Here is a 16,961-nt window from a genome sequence, read left to right as displayed (position 1 = left end):
GGCTCTATTCGAATACCACGTTGCTTAAGCTACTGTGTCCATGTTCTGGTGCTTATATTCATGATATAGCTGTAGAATAGCTCCCAGTGCACTTAGACTTTCGAGTCTAACCGCCCATGTAATTATTTTCCATTTAGATCAGGCGATACACGCGTTCAAGATAGAAGGACATAGCGAGAGACCCGAGAAAAAGAAAAAGGTTCCCCAACAATTGTGTAGCGGGCTTTATTGCAGAATTAACTCGACAAACTGTGTCTAATTATTAGAATTACCCGCGAGGAATTAGATGAGCGCGTACAACGAGCCCGGCGTGAGAACGCATCCCAATCCCAAGAAGAGTCGCGTAAGGAAAGACAACTCCGCAAAAAAAAGCTTCGTGAAGCGGAAGCGCGGTACCGCAAGGCAATCCAAGAATTGGAGCAGCTTGACTTAGTCGAAACACCAGCACAAACGGTAATCGATCAGCTGCGCGTATCTGGCGTAGCCGCTGAGCGTGAGGAGAAGACTGAAGAAGATGACCCCGTTGTGCATCAACGTCGCTTCGAGGAGGACTCGCATCGCGAAGACCCTGTCGACAACGCCCGCGGTTTCCAGATTGGAGTGTCAGGGAATGCAGCTGACGATAGAGCTGCGGCTAAACGTGCGCGCGATGCAGAAAGAGCCCGGGTCAGGCGAGCTGCTATGACGAGCTCGCAAAAGCAACGGGCACGAGTGAAGGACGCGGAAAGAAAAGGAATTCGTAGGGCTAACAGATCCGAATCTCAGGTTACCCGAGATCGCGGTCAAGATGCCGATCGAGCAAGGGTACGGCGCGGTCGAATGCCACCAAAAGAGTTTGAAATTCATCGAGAATACATTCGAAGCGCACAAGCCATTCATAGAGCCGCAAGTACAGAGGAAGATAGCCTAGATGCTAGGAATCGCGATGCGGCGACACATGAGGAACGCAGGGCGTGCATGACCGACGAGCAGCGTCAAGCCGAGCGTAGCCACAATACTGCATCACGGAGAGAGCACAGAGAGGACATGCCCGATGTGCAGCGACAAGCGCAGCGTGAGCGAGATGCTTCAGGACGACGAGAGCACAGAGATGGCATGTCTGACGAGCACCGACAAGTAGAACGGGAGCGAGATACGGCAGCGCATAGAGATCACAGACGATGCATGTCAGAGGAGCAGCGGCAAGCACATCGCACCCGAGACGCTGCCGCGCTTAGAGCACGGAGGGAAGCCATGACGGATGAACAAAGGGCGCAGCGAAAGGAAAAAGAGCGGTTTCGAAGGCGGTCTCGCCAGTACAAGAAGAGCCTCGCACACCACGAAAGTTTTGACCCTTCCACAGTGGCTGGTGGCCGTCATTACTTTACGCGTTACACGGACGACAACGGGGAGAACGAGCGAGTTTGTCACTACTGCAACGCTTGGAAGTTTCCACAAGAGACAGACGGATGCTGTTGTCGTAACGGACTGGTGTTCGTTCCGACTTCGCGAACAGCACCTGATGCGCTTCTAACACTTTTCGAAAACCCGACTTTCATGCGGTCAATTCGGGCCTACAACAACGTATTTGCATTTACGTCCATGGGAGCTTCGCGGTCTCGGCCTCTCAACGTCGACGAAAGCGTGACACGGAATGGTGTCTGCAACTTCCGTGTACAAGGGTCAGTGTGCCATCGCTTGGGATCGTTACTACCTCCAACATTCGGCCGCTCCATGTATGCTCAAGTTTACTTTAGCGATCCAGACATGGATGCACGTGTGCGAAGCCGTATGAACATGACGCAAGGACTCGATCGCGCCGTCATGGAAACGATTGACCAGATGATGGTGGCGCACAATCCGTACACACAAGAATTCATCAGCGCGCGTAGATTTTTGATAGATCGTGGCTGGGATGCGTATGCAGCAGCCATCAGGGAGCACGAGCGACGCCGAGCGGCAGGGGAAGACGTTGATGAGCATGATCCGTCATTAGCCTTGAATAATTTTCTTCCGGAGGGGGATCACCTTAAGCTGCGTCTGCACGTCACACGGAATGCGAACCCGAGTACGCATAACACCCCAGCTGCATCAGAGGTGGCAGCCGTTGTGATCGATACAAATGCGGCTGAGCATCGGGATATAATCCTACACACGACAGGAGGAGGTTTCAAGCGCATCTTTGAGACGAGCGTTACCTACGACTCACTGCAGTACCCTCTACTCTTTCCGTACGGGGATAATGGCTGGACTTACGATATCCGTACGTTGGTAATCCCGTCGATCGCCACGGTGACCCCTTAACCATGTCTGTTCGGGAATATGAGGCGTATCTGCTTTACGACCGGACGGTTAGTAATTCTCTTATCCTGCGCGGTGGGCGACTGACGCAGCAATACTGCGTTGACCAATGGGCCAAATGCGAACAAGAGCGCCTGCGCTTTATCAAGAAGAACCAGCTCCAGTATCGGCTGGAAACCCTCCAGGGACTCACGGACGCGTTGCGTGGCGAGTCTGTTGAAATCCACAGAATGGCAGCTGACGACGAGGCGGCCATACGTAGGACTCGGCGTGGGAATAATACGGAGCAGGAGTCAGCAGAGCCAGATGCGAGTGAGGCTGGACGCAACATCATCATACCTCCGAAGTTTACAGGTGGTCCCCGCTACATGTACCAACGCTTCTTGGATGCCATGGCTATCGTCCGTGAAACAGGAGCCCCGAACCTGTTCATTACGATGACATGCAACCCGAACTGGCCTGAGATCAAGGAAAACTTACGCCGCGGAGAGAAAGCATCCGACCGACCGAACATCGTGGCTCGCGTGTTCATGGAGAAACTAAAAGCTCTTAACAAGGATCTCGATGAGGGTGTGCTGGGGATTCAAGCCGCTCGAGTCCATGTAGTGGAATATCAGAAGCGTGGTCTTCCCCACGCCCACATACTGCTTATCCTGCGTCCGGAGAACAAGCCCACTACCAAGGAAGACGTCGATAAGTTGGTGTCCGCTGAGCTCCCGGATAAAGAGAAGTACCCCGAGCTGTACGATACGGTGATTTCCAATATGCTGCATGGACCCTGTGGTCAACAGAGCCCGAACTGCCCGTGCATGAAGAACGGAAGGTGCTCCAAGAAGTTTCCAAAGGCGCTCGCGGACAAAACGGTGATGACCCCCGACAAATACCCCACGTACAAGCGTGGTCGCCGTCCGGATGAAATTTTGTGCCATAAGGGGAAAGTATGGGACAGCGCGACCATCAATCAATGGGTGGTCCCCTACAATCCGTTCCTGTCGCAGAAATACAAGTGCCACGTCAACGTCGAAGTTTGTGCCACGAACAAGGCTATCAAGTACATCTACAAGTACGTCTACAAGGGCTCGGACATGACGACAATCACGATTGAAGGCGAAGAAATTCGGGCGAACGTAATTCTTCAGTATCTCCTCGGGAGGTATATTTCTCCGGTAGAAGCTTGAATGCGGCTATTCATGCATCCAACGCAAGGATCAACACATTCTGTCGTGACGCTACCTATCCATTTAAAAAGAATGAGCATGGTTGCTTATCGCGACCAAGCGACGACCCCCCAGCTTCACAACTTGATTAACCGCGTGGACCGATCAATGGTGACGGAGTTTTTCAAGCTGTGCGCGCGTAACCCAAAAGCTACGGCACATCTTCTGTACAAGGATGTACCACGGAAGTACATGTGGACGGAACACAAGACGTGGGAACCGTATAGGAAGTACGTTGCTTCTCTGGGACGCTTGGTACACGTACCTGGTACGCTTCAACTTGCGACTTCTCCTGTGTAACCGACGCTCGCCTAAGTCCTTTGCGGATCTTCGAACGGTTGATGGTACGGAACATCCTACATATCAGCAAGCCGCTTTGGCGCTTGGGTATTTGGAAAATGACGACGAGTGGATACATTGCTTACGCGAAGCCGCCGAGGTAAAGATGCCGTACCAGCTACGCCAACGCTTCGGCATCATTTTGGTTTACTCAATGCCTGGCAATGCCAAAGATCTATGGGACAGGTTCAAGAAGGATATGTCAGAGGGTAATGCACGAAGCATTGAGGAAAGAGACGCAGACCTGCATAATGTACGCGAAGAGGAGGTGCGTCCTCGAATGGCGGAGTACAAGGCGTTGAAAAATTTGGCTGATTACATTGGGTTTTGAACCAAAAGTCCCTCGACATGTACGGCCTTCCTCTGCTAGCCGATTACGGCGATGTATCTGCTCAAGTGGACGACCCGGATACAGCGTCTGTTGATGTTGTCCAGCAAGAGCTTGACGCGTACCCCCAAAACGAGCTGGAGCATGTTGCGGAGCAGGCAGACCACTTGAACAGCAACCAGAGGGGTATTTTTGACCAAGTTATTGCTGCTGTGAGCAGACCGGTTGGAGGAGAGAAGCTTTTCTTCTTGGATGGTCCAGGTGGAACAGGAAAGTCGTTTCTACTCGAGCAAATACTCGCTCACGTTCGGATGCAACGTAATGCTGCGGCGAATACTTGAAGCAAGCTTGAATCGTCTCCGCACGCGTAGCATCCTTCAGTACAGGTAGAATCTGGCGATGATCACCGCTGAACACCATTACCTTTCCGCCGCACGGCTCCAGCTCGTTCTTCATAATACCCTGAAGCGACCTGTCAACAGCCTCAAAGCAAGCTCGGTTCATCATCGGCGCTGCGTCCCAAATGATCAATCTCGCGCTACTTATCAATTCGCCTTTTCGGCTCTGCCATAAAAGGCTGCACGTCGACGTCTCTGTTAGTTTGAGGGGAATCCGGAGCATCGAATGCGCGGTATGACCTCCAGTTAACAAAGTAGCTGCAATCCCACTCGATGCAACCGCGATGCCTATGGGAGCATTTGCGTCAAGTGCGGCTACCGAGAACATGCGTGTCCGCACCGCCCCAGACGCGGCCAGTGCGGCTGAGTTAGCGAAATTCTCTGAATTCTTACTTCAAATTGGAGAAGGCCGTTACCCAGTCAACCATGAGATCGGTGATGGCGATATATGCACCCACGCGACATGTGTATCATTCCAGAACGACGTGCACAACAAATTACCTCTGATGAAGAAGACGCGGATATGGAGCCTCCCCCAAGTTTCAGGTTACTCCCTCCAGCGGACGAGGAACACGAGCAAGACTTGGACGAAGTTGAAGAAGACCGATGAGTCCGCAACGTCAACGCACTCATAGATGCGGTGACCCGGGCGTTGATACTGAGAATTTACCCGAGGAATACTTCGCTGAGCGAGCCATACTAGCCCCCACAAATGCAAGGGTTCGGCGTATCAACGACATGGTTGCGGAACGGCTATCGGGTGAAACGACTCTCGGTGGTCAGCCTCGAAGGGGTCGCGGATGCAAATATGTTTGAGCAGGAGTTTTTGAACTCTCTTAACTTCTCCGGTATCCCTCCGCACAGGATTGTTCTGAAGGTTGGAACACCTATCATCATGATTAGAAACCTGAATAGCGACGCAGGACTTTGCAACGGAACGCGGCTTCGGGTTGTGTCACTGCGCGCGAGAAGCATCGAGGCCAGCATTATGTCCAGGCCGCTCAAGGGTAAGAAGGTGTTCATTCCTCGGATCGTCTTTTATAGTGAGGACGATGACAAGGAGCTCCCGTTCAAACTCAAGCGTAAGCAGTTCCCCGTGGTTCCAGCGTTCGCCATGACTATCAACAAGGCCCAAGGACAATCAATCCACCACGTGGGTATCTACTTGGAATCACCGGTCTTCGCACATGGGCAGCTTTATGTGGCGTTGTCGAGAGTGACTTCAAGGAAGGCGATCAAGATTGCTGTGGATCCAGAGGCCATCGATGAGGACGAGAGCGTACACACCAACAATATTTGGTAGGCCACGTAATGCATTTAATTCATGTAGCTTTGATTTCGAAATGATCTCTAATCCGCCGCAGCTCAGCGGAGGCGGACAGCCCACACTACACCAACCAACCATGCCCTAGCGTCCGCGGAGCGGGCGCCCAGAGCGCTAGACTTAAACACCTATTGCAGCAACCTGTCTGTCCGTCACACTAAATTGTCGTGCCTGTCACGCTTTTCCGGACAAATCATTGGATAAAATAATTCATATATTTCTACTGGCTGCCGAGCGCAGCGAAGGTGGCCCCGATTGGCCTAAAGGCTGCCGAGCGCAGCGAGGCGGCACCTTGTGCAACCCTGCGGGCCTATGGACCCGCCTCAGCCACAATGTGCCAACCTACCATGCGAGTAGTGAAGCGAGCCCGTGGCGAGCGGAACGGAGGCAAAACACAAGGAGCGACATTCACTCTTACCCGCCGCGTAGCGGCGACGCTCGGCTAGTCTAGATATTAATAGGAGCGGACACTCGCTCCCAAAGCGCCCAGAAGGGAAGCTTTCGATGGATCTGATCGCCGATAGCACAGGTACGGTCCCGCTGGGTGCTAAAGCCCCCCCCCCCAACCATCTGAGAGATGCCCCATCTTTCCCTGCCGCAGACGTGCTCGTGCACCGTCACACGATCTGATGGAGCACGATGTTCCTTACTTTGAAACCACATGGAGCATGATGTGGCTTAAACCACAGTTTATTGGCATCATGCGTGTGTGGGAAGCTCACAGCTTGATCTGCTCCCTCCTGGGTCCTAATTACCGCCGACGCTGGGCTCAGTTTGACCCGCACACCCGTGGGCCTCAATGATAGCTTTACACGACGGCATGCAAGAAGACTACCGCATACTCATACTGTTGGAAATCACAATGTGATTGGTCAGTTGGGAATAGGTTCCAGAACTAAGAACGGCTGTTCTGAAACGGAAGTCTGGGAGATCTGACAGGTGAAAATGGTACCATGTGCCAATTAAGGATATTCAATCAAAACGTTTTATTTACTCTCACTCGGAGCCGCTCCCGTACTTGGCCCAGGGCATGAGGGCCGTTTGTTTTTTTGTCGCAGTTCCGTCAATATTAGCGATAAACACCCAATTTTAAGGGCGGATAGATCAGACAACTGGACATACACTACAGTTTGGGTACAACGAGAGCGACATTTATCTTAAAACTGATGCATTAGCGACCAATCTGCAGGCACATAAAATAAACGTCAAGATTATGAATAAATAAATAACTAAAAATGTCAATGGTGGAGAGAACATTTCTCAAAGAGGCTGTTGGGCATATTTTATGAGCCCAACACGAAATACATCCAAAACTTTTATCCAATAGAACTAGTTTATTCGTCTATGTACGGTTCTTAAGAAATCGTCATTTGAGAGAAATGCACGTTATTGTCTTGCAATTCACTGATTATGTAAGTGACCAGAACTTTGAGTATTCTGATTTTTTTAGAGAACTTTTTCAGGAACTCTGCACAATAATGTTTACAAATGAGCCCTTCGGTAGTCATATCGTCGGGAACCAACATTTTATGCCTAGCTAAGGGTATTTTTGTTGTGGCAAGGCGAAACGGTACATGACAATAGCCAACCGAACTCTAGCGTCAAATTCATTCCTTGCGTTTGCGGTCCTCCTGGAGTCCCTCTCATTCTTCAATTTTCCAAGCTAGTGCTCCCGAAATGCCAATTGAGCCTAAGTCAGCTCGCATAATGCTCATTAATTGGTGCCTGTGAAGATACTGGATGCGAAGGATAATGATGATGTAGAGCTCGATTCCGCGGATATTAAGGAACACCTCACGTGAATTGCTAAGCTGCTTATTCAAGCAGACTCAATGGGTGTGTCGGATACAGTAGTAGTGTACAGGGGCTTAGAGCGATGCAGGGAGAGCTGCGAGACGAGCTAAGCAGGAAGGAAGGGTGCAAGCAGCAAGTGTCCTTGCTTGCCTACTTTGGACGTGCTGCACGATAGTGACTTTCCTATATTAAACACCTCAGAACAGTCTTTTTTTCGTAAATTTGTTTTCCATATTCCGAGGGAGGGGTGATACATGTACCGGTAGGTAATTTTAATCTTGGTCCTGTAAACTACCGTAAAAAGCGAGTCCAGTGCGACGTTCCCATTTTTATCGGTGGCACATCCTCCAGGGACAGATCTCTAAGAAACGATCTTCAGCCTGTTTAGGACGGATGTCATCAAAAGGGTTCTTTGAAAAAAACCTTGATGAGGATTTTATTCGACTTGACTTTGACCAAAAATCGATTACGGTAAGACTTCGGGAGCGGATATTTCATTGGTATTCCATGAAAAGGGATACTACCGAAGGGTTCATCTGTACAATGGACATGTACAGTACATGTATTAATACAGTATTACCGGTAGTACTATACTGTAGTACATGTACAGTACTGCACCGGGGGTGGACCATATAGGATTTGCAAATAAACTAGATTTTAGCTTACAAATTACGGCTCATTTGGATTTAGGATCATCACATCCGGAAGTTTATCAAAGGTCCAAGAGCGCAGAAACGGGGTGCAGTACTGTACAAGATGTATTAATACGTGTAGAACTTCCGATGATTAGCATACGGTTCATAAGGCGGCAAAGTGGAAGTGAGCCACTTGATCATTTTTCTTTCTTAAAGTAATGATGACAATCACGGTCAGCCAGACCTTGCGAGGTCGGGTTCTCGTTCTGCTGTTTGCTGTCGTCTTAGTACTAGAAACCGTCGCTACTGCCTCGGACTCAAAGAGAGTCTCAGTAGATCTCTCGAATTTCGCTCGTCCACAGTCTGACAAACAAGAGATTGACGCAAGGCTACTGACATCTCATGATCAAGGGGATAAACACGAAGAAGAAGAGAGAATGGACACTGTGAAGATTTCGCAGCTAATAGGGGGCAGGCAAACCGCTGGTGAAGCTTTCAAGCTCCTAAAGTTGGACGACGGGATGGAAAAGCTTCTCTCCAACCCGAATTTTCGCACGTTCATGGGGTTCATAGACGACTACAATGTGCAAAACCCTGGCAATGGAGCAACAGTGATTAAGTCGGTCACAGCGACGTACGGAGACGACGTTGCGGCCGCGGTGCTTCAACGAGCGACGAAGGTTTCGGCTACAAAAGTCACGGCGGAGAAGCTACTGGGTGACCTGAGGGTCCTGTGGCTGACCGATAAACGCTCCCCACTCGACGTGTTCAAGCTGCTGAAACTTGACGACGTCGCCACCAATCCTCTCGACAACGCAGCTCTCGACGCTTGGGAGTCGTACTTGAACCTTTTCAACTACGTGAACCGTGAAAGTGGCTAGAAGATCACCGAGCTGGAGACGTTCCGAGCTGCGTACGGAGGTGATGACGCTCTGGCGAAGATGCTTCAACAAGCGACGAAGGTTTCGGCTACGAAAGTCAATGCGGAGAAGCTTCTGGGTGACCTGAGGGTCCTGTGGCTGACCGATAAACGCCCCCCGCTCGACGTGTTCAAGCTGTTGAAACTTGACGACGTCGCCACCAATCCTCTCGACAACGCAGCTCTCGACGCTTGGGAGTCGTACTTGAACCTTTTCAACTACGTGAACCGTGAAAGTGGCTAGAAGATCACCGAGCTGGAGACGTTCCGAGCTGCGTACGGAGGTGATGACGCTCTGGCGAAGATGCTTCAACAAGCGACGAAGGTTTCAACTACGAAAGAGGCGGCGAGAAATTTGCTGCGTGACCAGAGAAATCGCTGGTGGGGCGAGAAACGAACGCCACTCGACGTATTCAAGCTGCTGAACCTTGACAAGGTCGCCAGTAATCCTCTCGCAAGTCCGGCGCTTGACGTGTGGAATTCTTACCTGAAATCGTTTAACTACTGGAGCCGTGGGACCGGAAGAGAGACGACGACGATCGACACCTTCACGGCAGCGTATGGGGATGCGGCTCTCGCAAAGATCATCAACACGGCGAGGACGGTTCCGGAGACAGAGAAAATGGCCACGGCGCTACAGCTGCAGCAGTTCGCGCTGTGGATGAGAAAGAGAGGGAACCCCAACAATATTTACACCCACGTGTTCAAGCTAGACCCCAAGCTCAAGACGATTCCGGAGCCCTACCAGACGATCCTGAACCACTACCACTCGTTCTACAAACAATTTATCAGAGACGTCAAATAGGCCACACAGGACGTTAAACTTTCAAAATTCTTGTAAGTACATGAATCTATTACTTGAAAATACATAATACTTCTACACTGCTGCGGTCGGTGCCTTTGTGGCAGCGTCCCATCCACCTCGACCTTCACTTTTGAGCGCTGTTGCGTCGGTCCATCGGTTCCAGTCCAGCTCGACGCTCTTTGGCACGATCGCTCGGAGTTTGGCAGCAAGAACTGAGCTTGTTCTCACTGCGAATCGCTCCACGAGGACGTCTCCCTTGGATCCTGCAGCGAGTCGTTTAGACATGAGCTCCATCACAGCAGTAATCGTACACTGCAAGCAAGAAGCGGCGACGTCGTCATCGACAGGGACGGAGCACACGACCACCTCGAGCAGCGTTGAGAGCGCGGCCACAAGCTCCACGTGCGTCCTTTCTACTGCTTCCACACGGTCCTCTCGCATCGAGAGCAGCTCACACGCAGCGAAAACATCCAACGACGCACCCAGAAACTTTACGCAGGACGTGACCGCTCGCCAGACGACATCCCAGAGCACCAGCGCTACCGGAGACGCGACCAAGACGCCAGCGGCCACGCCGTCCTTGAACGAGCTGGTGAACTGCGCCACGCACTGCAAAAGTCTCGAGGTCTGGCCTCCCAGTCCGCAAGACTGGTGATGCTTTGGTGACCTGCACTTGTCGACACTTGCGCACTGAGTCTCCTCAGCTCTCGGACGTGGCCTGCTTCGGACGGGGGCGTGGAAGACAGCGCTGTCGTCTTGGATGCCGCGCCCCAGATCCTTCAGTAGGGTCTTGTTGCGGAACGCCACGCGCTTGACGAACGCGGTCTGGGCGCTCCTGGGTACGAGCGTTTTCAGCGCTGCTCGAGTGCGTTGCCGTGCCACGAACACGACCGAGTGGATCAGCGTCGGATGCGACCAGGGAGGCATGAGCGGGGGCACAGCCGCACTCACTCGCTCTTCTGCTAGACGCAGAGCTTCGTCCAGAGCGGCCACGACAGCAGCGTTGGCCTCGTGACGAGTCTGGGACGTGATGAGCATCTGGAACGAGGCTCTGGCAGCGAACGCCGCGTCTTCCGTCGACGCCGACGTGGGATTTGCTCTGCCCGCAAGTAAACCGCTCTCCGACGCGCACCTGTCAACGAGCACATCCGCTCGAGACGTGACGACACGCGTCACCACGTGCTCACAGACGTCGGTCGTCACGTTCCCCACCACAAACTCCACGGTCGCCTTCAGCTTTGGATGCACCTTGAACACGGCGTCGGCCAGGTGGTCGCTCTCGTCCTGCACAGGTGGGGAAGAGGACAAAGGCAGCTTGACAGCTCTGTCGCCGTGCTGGAGAGCGAACGAGGACGCCGTCTGCGCGCCCGAGTCGTCCTCAATTACGACCTGGAGAGGACGCAGTTTGCGGATCGGAGTGGCCGGCTGACCCGCCGTCGTCGACCCAGAGCCAATCGAAAGTTTCCGGCGTCGAGTCGGCTGTGCTCGAGTCTGCAGGAAGCCTCGTAGATCCTCCAACTCACTGACGCAGCTCTGGACAAACACTTGACTGTACAGGAACGGCAGACGGTCTTCCCCCGCGTCCAACGCTTCGTCGTCACGTGCGAGAGCGTCGCGGATCTCTGGCGACGGCAGCAGGTCTCGAGACTGGTAGGCGCTGCCTCGAATGAAGCCATCTTCCAAGCGTAGCACGAGGAAGATCCGCTCGATCTGTATGGCCATGTACAGCCCCGTCTCGCCCAGAGAATCCAGCCGTGGCGAGCGATACAAGAGCTGCAGCAGCACCACAAGCTGCTTGAAGTACGTCGTACCGAGCGACAGTCGGTCGAGAGACAGCATGGACAGATAGTCGCTTAGCCACGGGAGGCACTTGGAGATGGCTACAGTTCGGATACTGTCTTCCAGCAGCTTCTTGACGTCCAGACTGGCGTTCCGAGCCACTTGGAGCGTGCTGATTCCCTCTCGCTCGACCGCTTGGATGGCCGCGTTTTGAGCGGAAAGTTTGCGGATCGACGACGTCACTTGCCACTGCGGCGAGAAGCGGAGGTAACCCAGAAACTTTGCCACGACTTTGAGTCTCAGCACCACCTCGGTGAAGTCCTTGCGAGCGTCCGTCGACGCCGAGTCGGCCTCGCGGATGGCGTAGAACTGACGCTCGAGCTGGTGCTTGACCAGCTCGGAGAACTCGTAGCTGTCGCAGCTGTGCAGGAAGTGGAAGAAGAAGAGCTGGTTGTCCGTGAAGTAGCGCTTCATCTGCTCCAGCGTGGCCGTGAACTGCCTCGTCGCGTCGCTCTCATCCTGGCGACTTTTAGAGTTGCTGTTGCTACCTTTGCCACTCGCTTTGCCAGGATTCCTCGAGCCGCTGCTGCTGCTGATTTGCGGCGACTTGGTGGCTGGTTTCTGACTCGAAAAGCGTCGATGCAGCTTGCGCAGTCGGTCCGGGTTCTTGACCACGAGTTTGTCCTCCATGATCTTCAGCACGAGGTCGTTGTCGCTCTCTCCGAACGGGTTCGAGCCCACTTGCACCAGCTCCTGGACGAAGAACTTGGCGAACCACCATCTGTTCTCGGGCGACACGTCCGTCAGCAGCTCGCGCGCGGCTGCGATGGCTGCTGCGGCCACGCCGGCGTTCTCGATGCCCACCAAGCTGTGCTGCTGGAGCTGGAATTGCCGTAACAAGCTCAGGAACCCGTCGCGGACCTTCTCTCGATTCGTGTACAGCAGCGACTCGGCCGGCGTCCGGTAGTGCAGGCGCGAGTCCGTTTCCTCGTTGAAGGGCAGCGCAAAGTCCCGCACGGCGCTGGCTTTGACCTCAACTGGCAGCTGGCAGCCGACTCGCGCGCTTTCGGCCACTCGCAGCTCCTCGCGACGTCGAGACGCCAGCTCCAGCCGCTCCAGCAGGTCCTGACAGATGCCCTCGGCGTCGCGTAAGCTCTGCTTAATGAGGCCCAGAAGGTCAGCGCCCAAGTGTTTCAGCACCGATTCGATCTCGAGGAACACAATCTCCGCGAAGTCGAGACAATGAGTACGCCAACAGAACTCGGACTTAAGCGAGTTGTCTTGGCTGCTGCAGGACGTGCAGTCTGCTCGATACAGTAAACCGACGAGGACCTGAAGCTCAGCGCACGTGGACTTGACGAAGCGCTCTCGGATGAGGAAGCCCAACAGCTTGGCTGCTTGCGTGTTGACCTGAAAGTCAGACGCAGCAGCCTTGGCTCTCGTCCTAGGAGAAGTTAGCTGCACTCTGCTCTTGTGCTTCGGCGCTTCCCGTTGCTTGTGTGTCACTTGGTTTGAAGGCGACTTGGTCCTCACTTGAAGCTGCTGCGGTCGTAATGTAGCCATCTTTGTTACTGCGAGAGGCCCCTGTGTGGATTCCTTCTTTGCTATTACCGGAGCGGGAACGGGCGCAGTAGCATGCACCGATGACTGAGAGCCCCAAGCCGATGGAGCAGCGGCTGCACCCATGCGCTTCTCCAGTAGCGAATGTTTGGCCCAAGCTGGGGGTCTCGTGGTCTCAGATGCACCCAACGGCGGGAACGAGATGGCAGCAGGAACAGGGCGCGTCACCACCGTCGAGTTCTTCGGTGTCAGCAGAGTTGTGGTGATCCTACGCTTGGTAGTTTTAGCGGCGGCACTGGACGTCAACTGGGGGAACTCCTCGTCGAAAGTGGCTACTGTAGCCATGTTGTTATCAGAAGCAGCCATGTTCGCTGAGCTCGTGTCTTGCGTCGCCGTATCGCTGGAGACCCGCGCATCAGCGTGAAGTTGCACTTGCCGGTGCAGAAAGTCCAGGAAAACGTGCACAAAGTCGTCCACACGCACACGTTGCGTCTCGCCTCCGAGCTGCAATGAGATGGCAAAGTTGGAAGCGCTACTGGGGGACTCCAATCCCGAGTAGAGCGCGGACTCGTCGGCGCAGTGGAACTGCCGGATACTCGACTGGACATGGCGCAGATCCGCATCCGAGAAGCAGCGCACGACTGCCCAGAGCTGCGAGTCGTAGGCGTCCGCGGGAGACGAAGCCATTTCCCGCGATGTATGAATTGCCGGATGTAGTGATTGGCTGAAACACTGGTAAAGGAGCTTTCTTTTTACCAATAATACTAGTGAATGTTCTAGGCATCTAATTGGACAAGCCACTTCAATTGCCATGATTTGCAGGATACCACTATGCGCGCAGACCTGTAAAATCAAGATATTTTCTTCTCGTAAAAACTTTGAAAAATTGGCCATTTGGTCTTTCAGAGGAGTGGACTGGAGAAAAGTGCTCTGCTAACGAATTCGTGTTTGTGGAAATAAAAAAAAACGAGAACAAAATTGCGGTGGTAAAACGCGACGAAACGAGCATTTGGAGGCATCTAAGCAAGGTGTGCAGACCAAGTCGCCATTAAACCCACTGCCACTACTGTATACGAAGGTCGTGGTGAGTAAATTGGCTTTCTAGTAGTATTTGGTTAGTTTTGTGTTTCTGTAAAGTAAGCCGTACAGTAAGGCTCTTGAAATCTGTACTTAAAGCATCACTGTTAGTGTGCTTTATCTGGGAGTTGGTTACCTGTCAATAAATAATAAACTGTAGATCAGTATGCAAAACGATGAAAATATAGGACATCTTCACTTATAAAATTGTACTTGATTCTGTGCAAAAACAGATGTAAATGTGGTCCACACATCTCGATTATTTCGTCCGTACTATTGATCAGTCGGTTTTTTAAACCAAGCGATTAAAAAATATTTTAAACGGTCTTTTATCAAGGGTCGCATTTTGAAACCATTAGAGAAAATATCACTTTTTCGAGAGCAAGCTGATGGATGTAAACGTTCGCTTGAACAACATCACCGAACCGAAGAAAGGCACAACACCGACCGCCAGACACAAAACAAAAACCAGAGCGACCGATTTGGTTGTATTGTTGGCATTGCGTGATTCCTATGCAAAAAAAATTATCTAAAATTCCTCGTGAGGCGGAAAGAGAATGGCACCCGGCATTGGCGTGATGCTTGTAAGTTCCAGCGCAGCAGCAAATACTTCCTGCTCTGGAACTGCTGTTCTCGATCTGCAAAGAACTTAAATATAAGCTACGGTAACCAACAAATTGGTTTAAAATCCAAAATTTTACCCATGTACCACGAAAAGTTGAATCACTCAAGATTTTCTTTTTCACACTGAATCAGTGACTGATCGTATTTGAATGGATGCACCGGTATGGTCCATACCGCCTACTGACGTACAGGTTCTTGTATCGCCACCGTATGTATACTTGCTGCCAACAAGTTGTTGGGCTCCCCATCTACTTCGAAGTAGCACTAAGTGCTTCCTATCTTGTTGAAACTCTAAGTTTTTACTACGTCACAAGCTTGCGTCTGTAGCCGGTTTTTCCCACTGTTTTAGTACTCTGCGGATTATTTTGGCGAATGTCGGACGAAATCCACGTCAGTACAGCCACTAAATGAATGTTTTTTTACAGGCTTTGTTAGTGTTGACGGAAAAACGAGTTGCGTGTATTTAAAATACCGCTCATTAGTCTGAGTGTAGTGGATGTTATAGAAAAAAGCTTCATAAGCTTATCTTCCATTCTGGAAGCTGCCCCTTCTCCCCGCAGACAAAAAACATGCTCAACGTGTCCGTTCGCTAGTGAGCCGAGCTGGGAGAAGCTAAGGAGCGCCCAATTAAGGAGCGCCCAAACATAAATGGAGCACCATATGCAGATTGCAAGATGTGCTTCAAGATCTTATTACTTCTTCAGAGGATATTCTTAAAAGAAGAATTTCACTTAATCTACAAATGCATAAAGCCTCCTTCCATCGGCTTGTTCAGAATAATAAATTCAACACCAACCACATCACACGCTAGACACAGATGCCGCAAGGCTACAATATCGACCCGCCCCCTGAAGCTGTCCACCCCTCCGAAGCTGCAGCCGAAGCTGCAATTCATCAGTGGACGTTGGCGAGGCGCTATGATGTAACGAAACAAAAGGTAGAGAAAAATCAAAATGGCAAAATTCGAAGTCGACTATTCGCATGCGACCGAAGCGGGAAACCAAAAAACACTCGCCATTGTGGTAAAGTGCTTTCTCAGAAATAAGAGAATGGGCCTGACGCGGGGTCACTATCCCGAATCAATGACAATTTCAAGTGATTAGAGAGGATTTGGGTTGGCTGGCACGGATGCAAGTTGCCGGTGGTGGATTAGCCATGGCGAGCAGCACCCCGTATGAAATGACGATGGATCTGGTATGAGCGATGTACGAGAAGGCAAGATCCACCAAGACTTATCTCGGATCCACCCTTACCTGGATCCACTTGGGTGGATATGGGATACGCTATGTACGGGTGGATCGAGTGTGGATCCTATGAAGGAATGGTGGTAGGTGCCCTCTGAAGGTGGATCTAGTAGCCACGACTAATGAGGAGTCAAGATCCACCGCGATGTACCCCGGATCCCATACTTCCGAGTTCGGATCCAAGGAGGGAGGATCCCGCCTGGAGGGACCTGGATCCAGGGTATAGGGATGATGGATGCAGTGGATCTCGAACTTTCGTGGGACAATGGAGATCACAGACGGTTGCGAGATGATGTTGGATGATTGGAGAGCTCAGATCCACGACGAGTGTGCACTTACAGTGAAGTGGATCCAAGCGACCTGGATCCGGATGAGTGTACCCAAAATAGGGTGACCAGGATGATTACGTCATGGATCCGGTGGATCTGAAGATAACACAGCTGGGGTGATGGGTCAAGGGAAGAAGGGACATGCAGCCGAGCCTGGTAAGGGATTTAGCAGATGAAAGACATAGAAGGTAGAAATCCAGGCAGGTATAGGCTTAAATATCAATACAGACCTCAATTTGCACAGTATCACGCAAGTGCCTTCCTGACCTCAAGAACCGGAACTACATTGGCCGTACGAGCTACGAGGAA

The 16,961-nt window shown here is 51.9% G+C and overlaps 2 protein-coding genes across 2 annotated transcripts; one reads left to right on the top strand and one right to left on the bottom strand.

Annotated features, from left to right (window-relative positions):
- Window positions 1-8,533: 8,533 nt before the first annotated feature.
- On the top strand, window positions 8,534-9,196 carry PITG_05076 (secreted RxLR effector peptide protein, putative; the record flags this gene model as incomplete). Its single annotated transcript, XM_002998741.2, has 1 exon — window positions 8,534-9,196. One exon carries the CDS (start codon window positions 8,534-8,536, stop codon window positions 9,194-9,196), a length of 663 nt encoding a protein of 220 aa, XP_002998787.1.
- A 1,256-nt stretch (window positions 9,197-10,452) lies between these two features.
- Window positions 10,453-13,723, bottom strand: PITG_05075 (uncharacterized protein; the record flags this gene model as incomplete). Its single annotated transcript, XM_002998740.1, has 6 exons — window positions 10,453-10,471; window positions 10,530-10,687; window positions 10,784-11,315; window positions 11,394-12,374; window positions 12,426-13,254; window positions 13,501-13,723. 6 exons carry the CDS (start codon window positions 13,721-13,723, stop codon window positions 10,453-10,455), a joined length of 2,742 nt encoding a protein of 913 aa, XP_002998786.1.
- Between the last annotated feature and the right edge of the window lie 3,238 nt (window positions 13,724-16,961).

This window comes from Phytophthora infestans, genomic scaffold, assembly GCF_000142945.1.
Source record: "Phytophthora infestans T30-4 supercont1.7 genomic scaffold, whole genome shotgun sequence".
Lineage (NCBI taxonomy): Eukaryota > Oomycota > Peronosporomycetes > Peronosporales > Peronosporaceae > Phytophthora > Phytophthora infestans.
The sequence above is the reverse complement of the archived record's forward strand: the minus strand, read 5'-3'. Positions and strand labels throughout refer to the sequence as shown.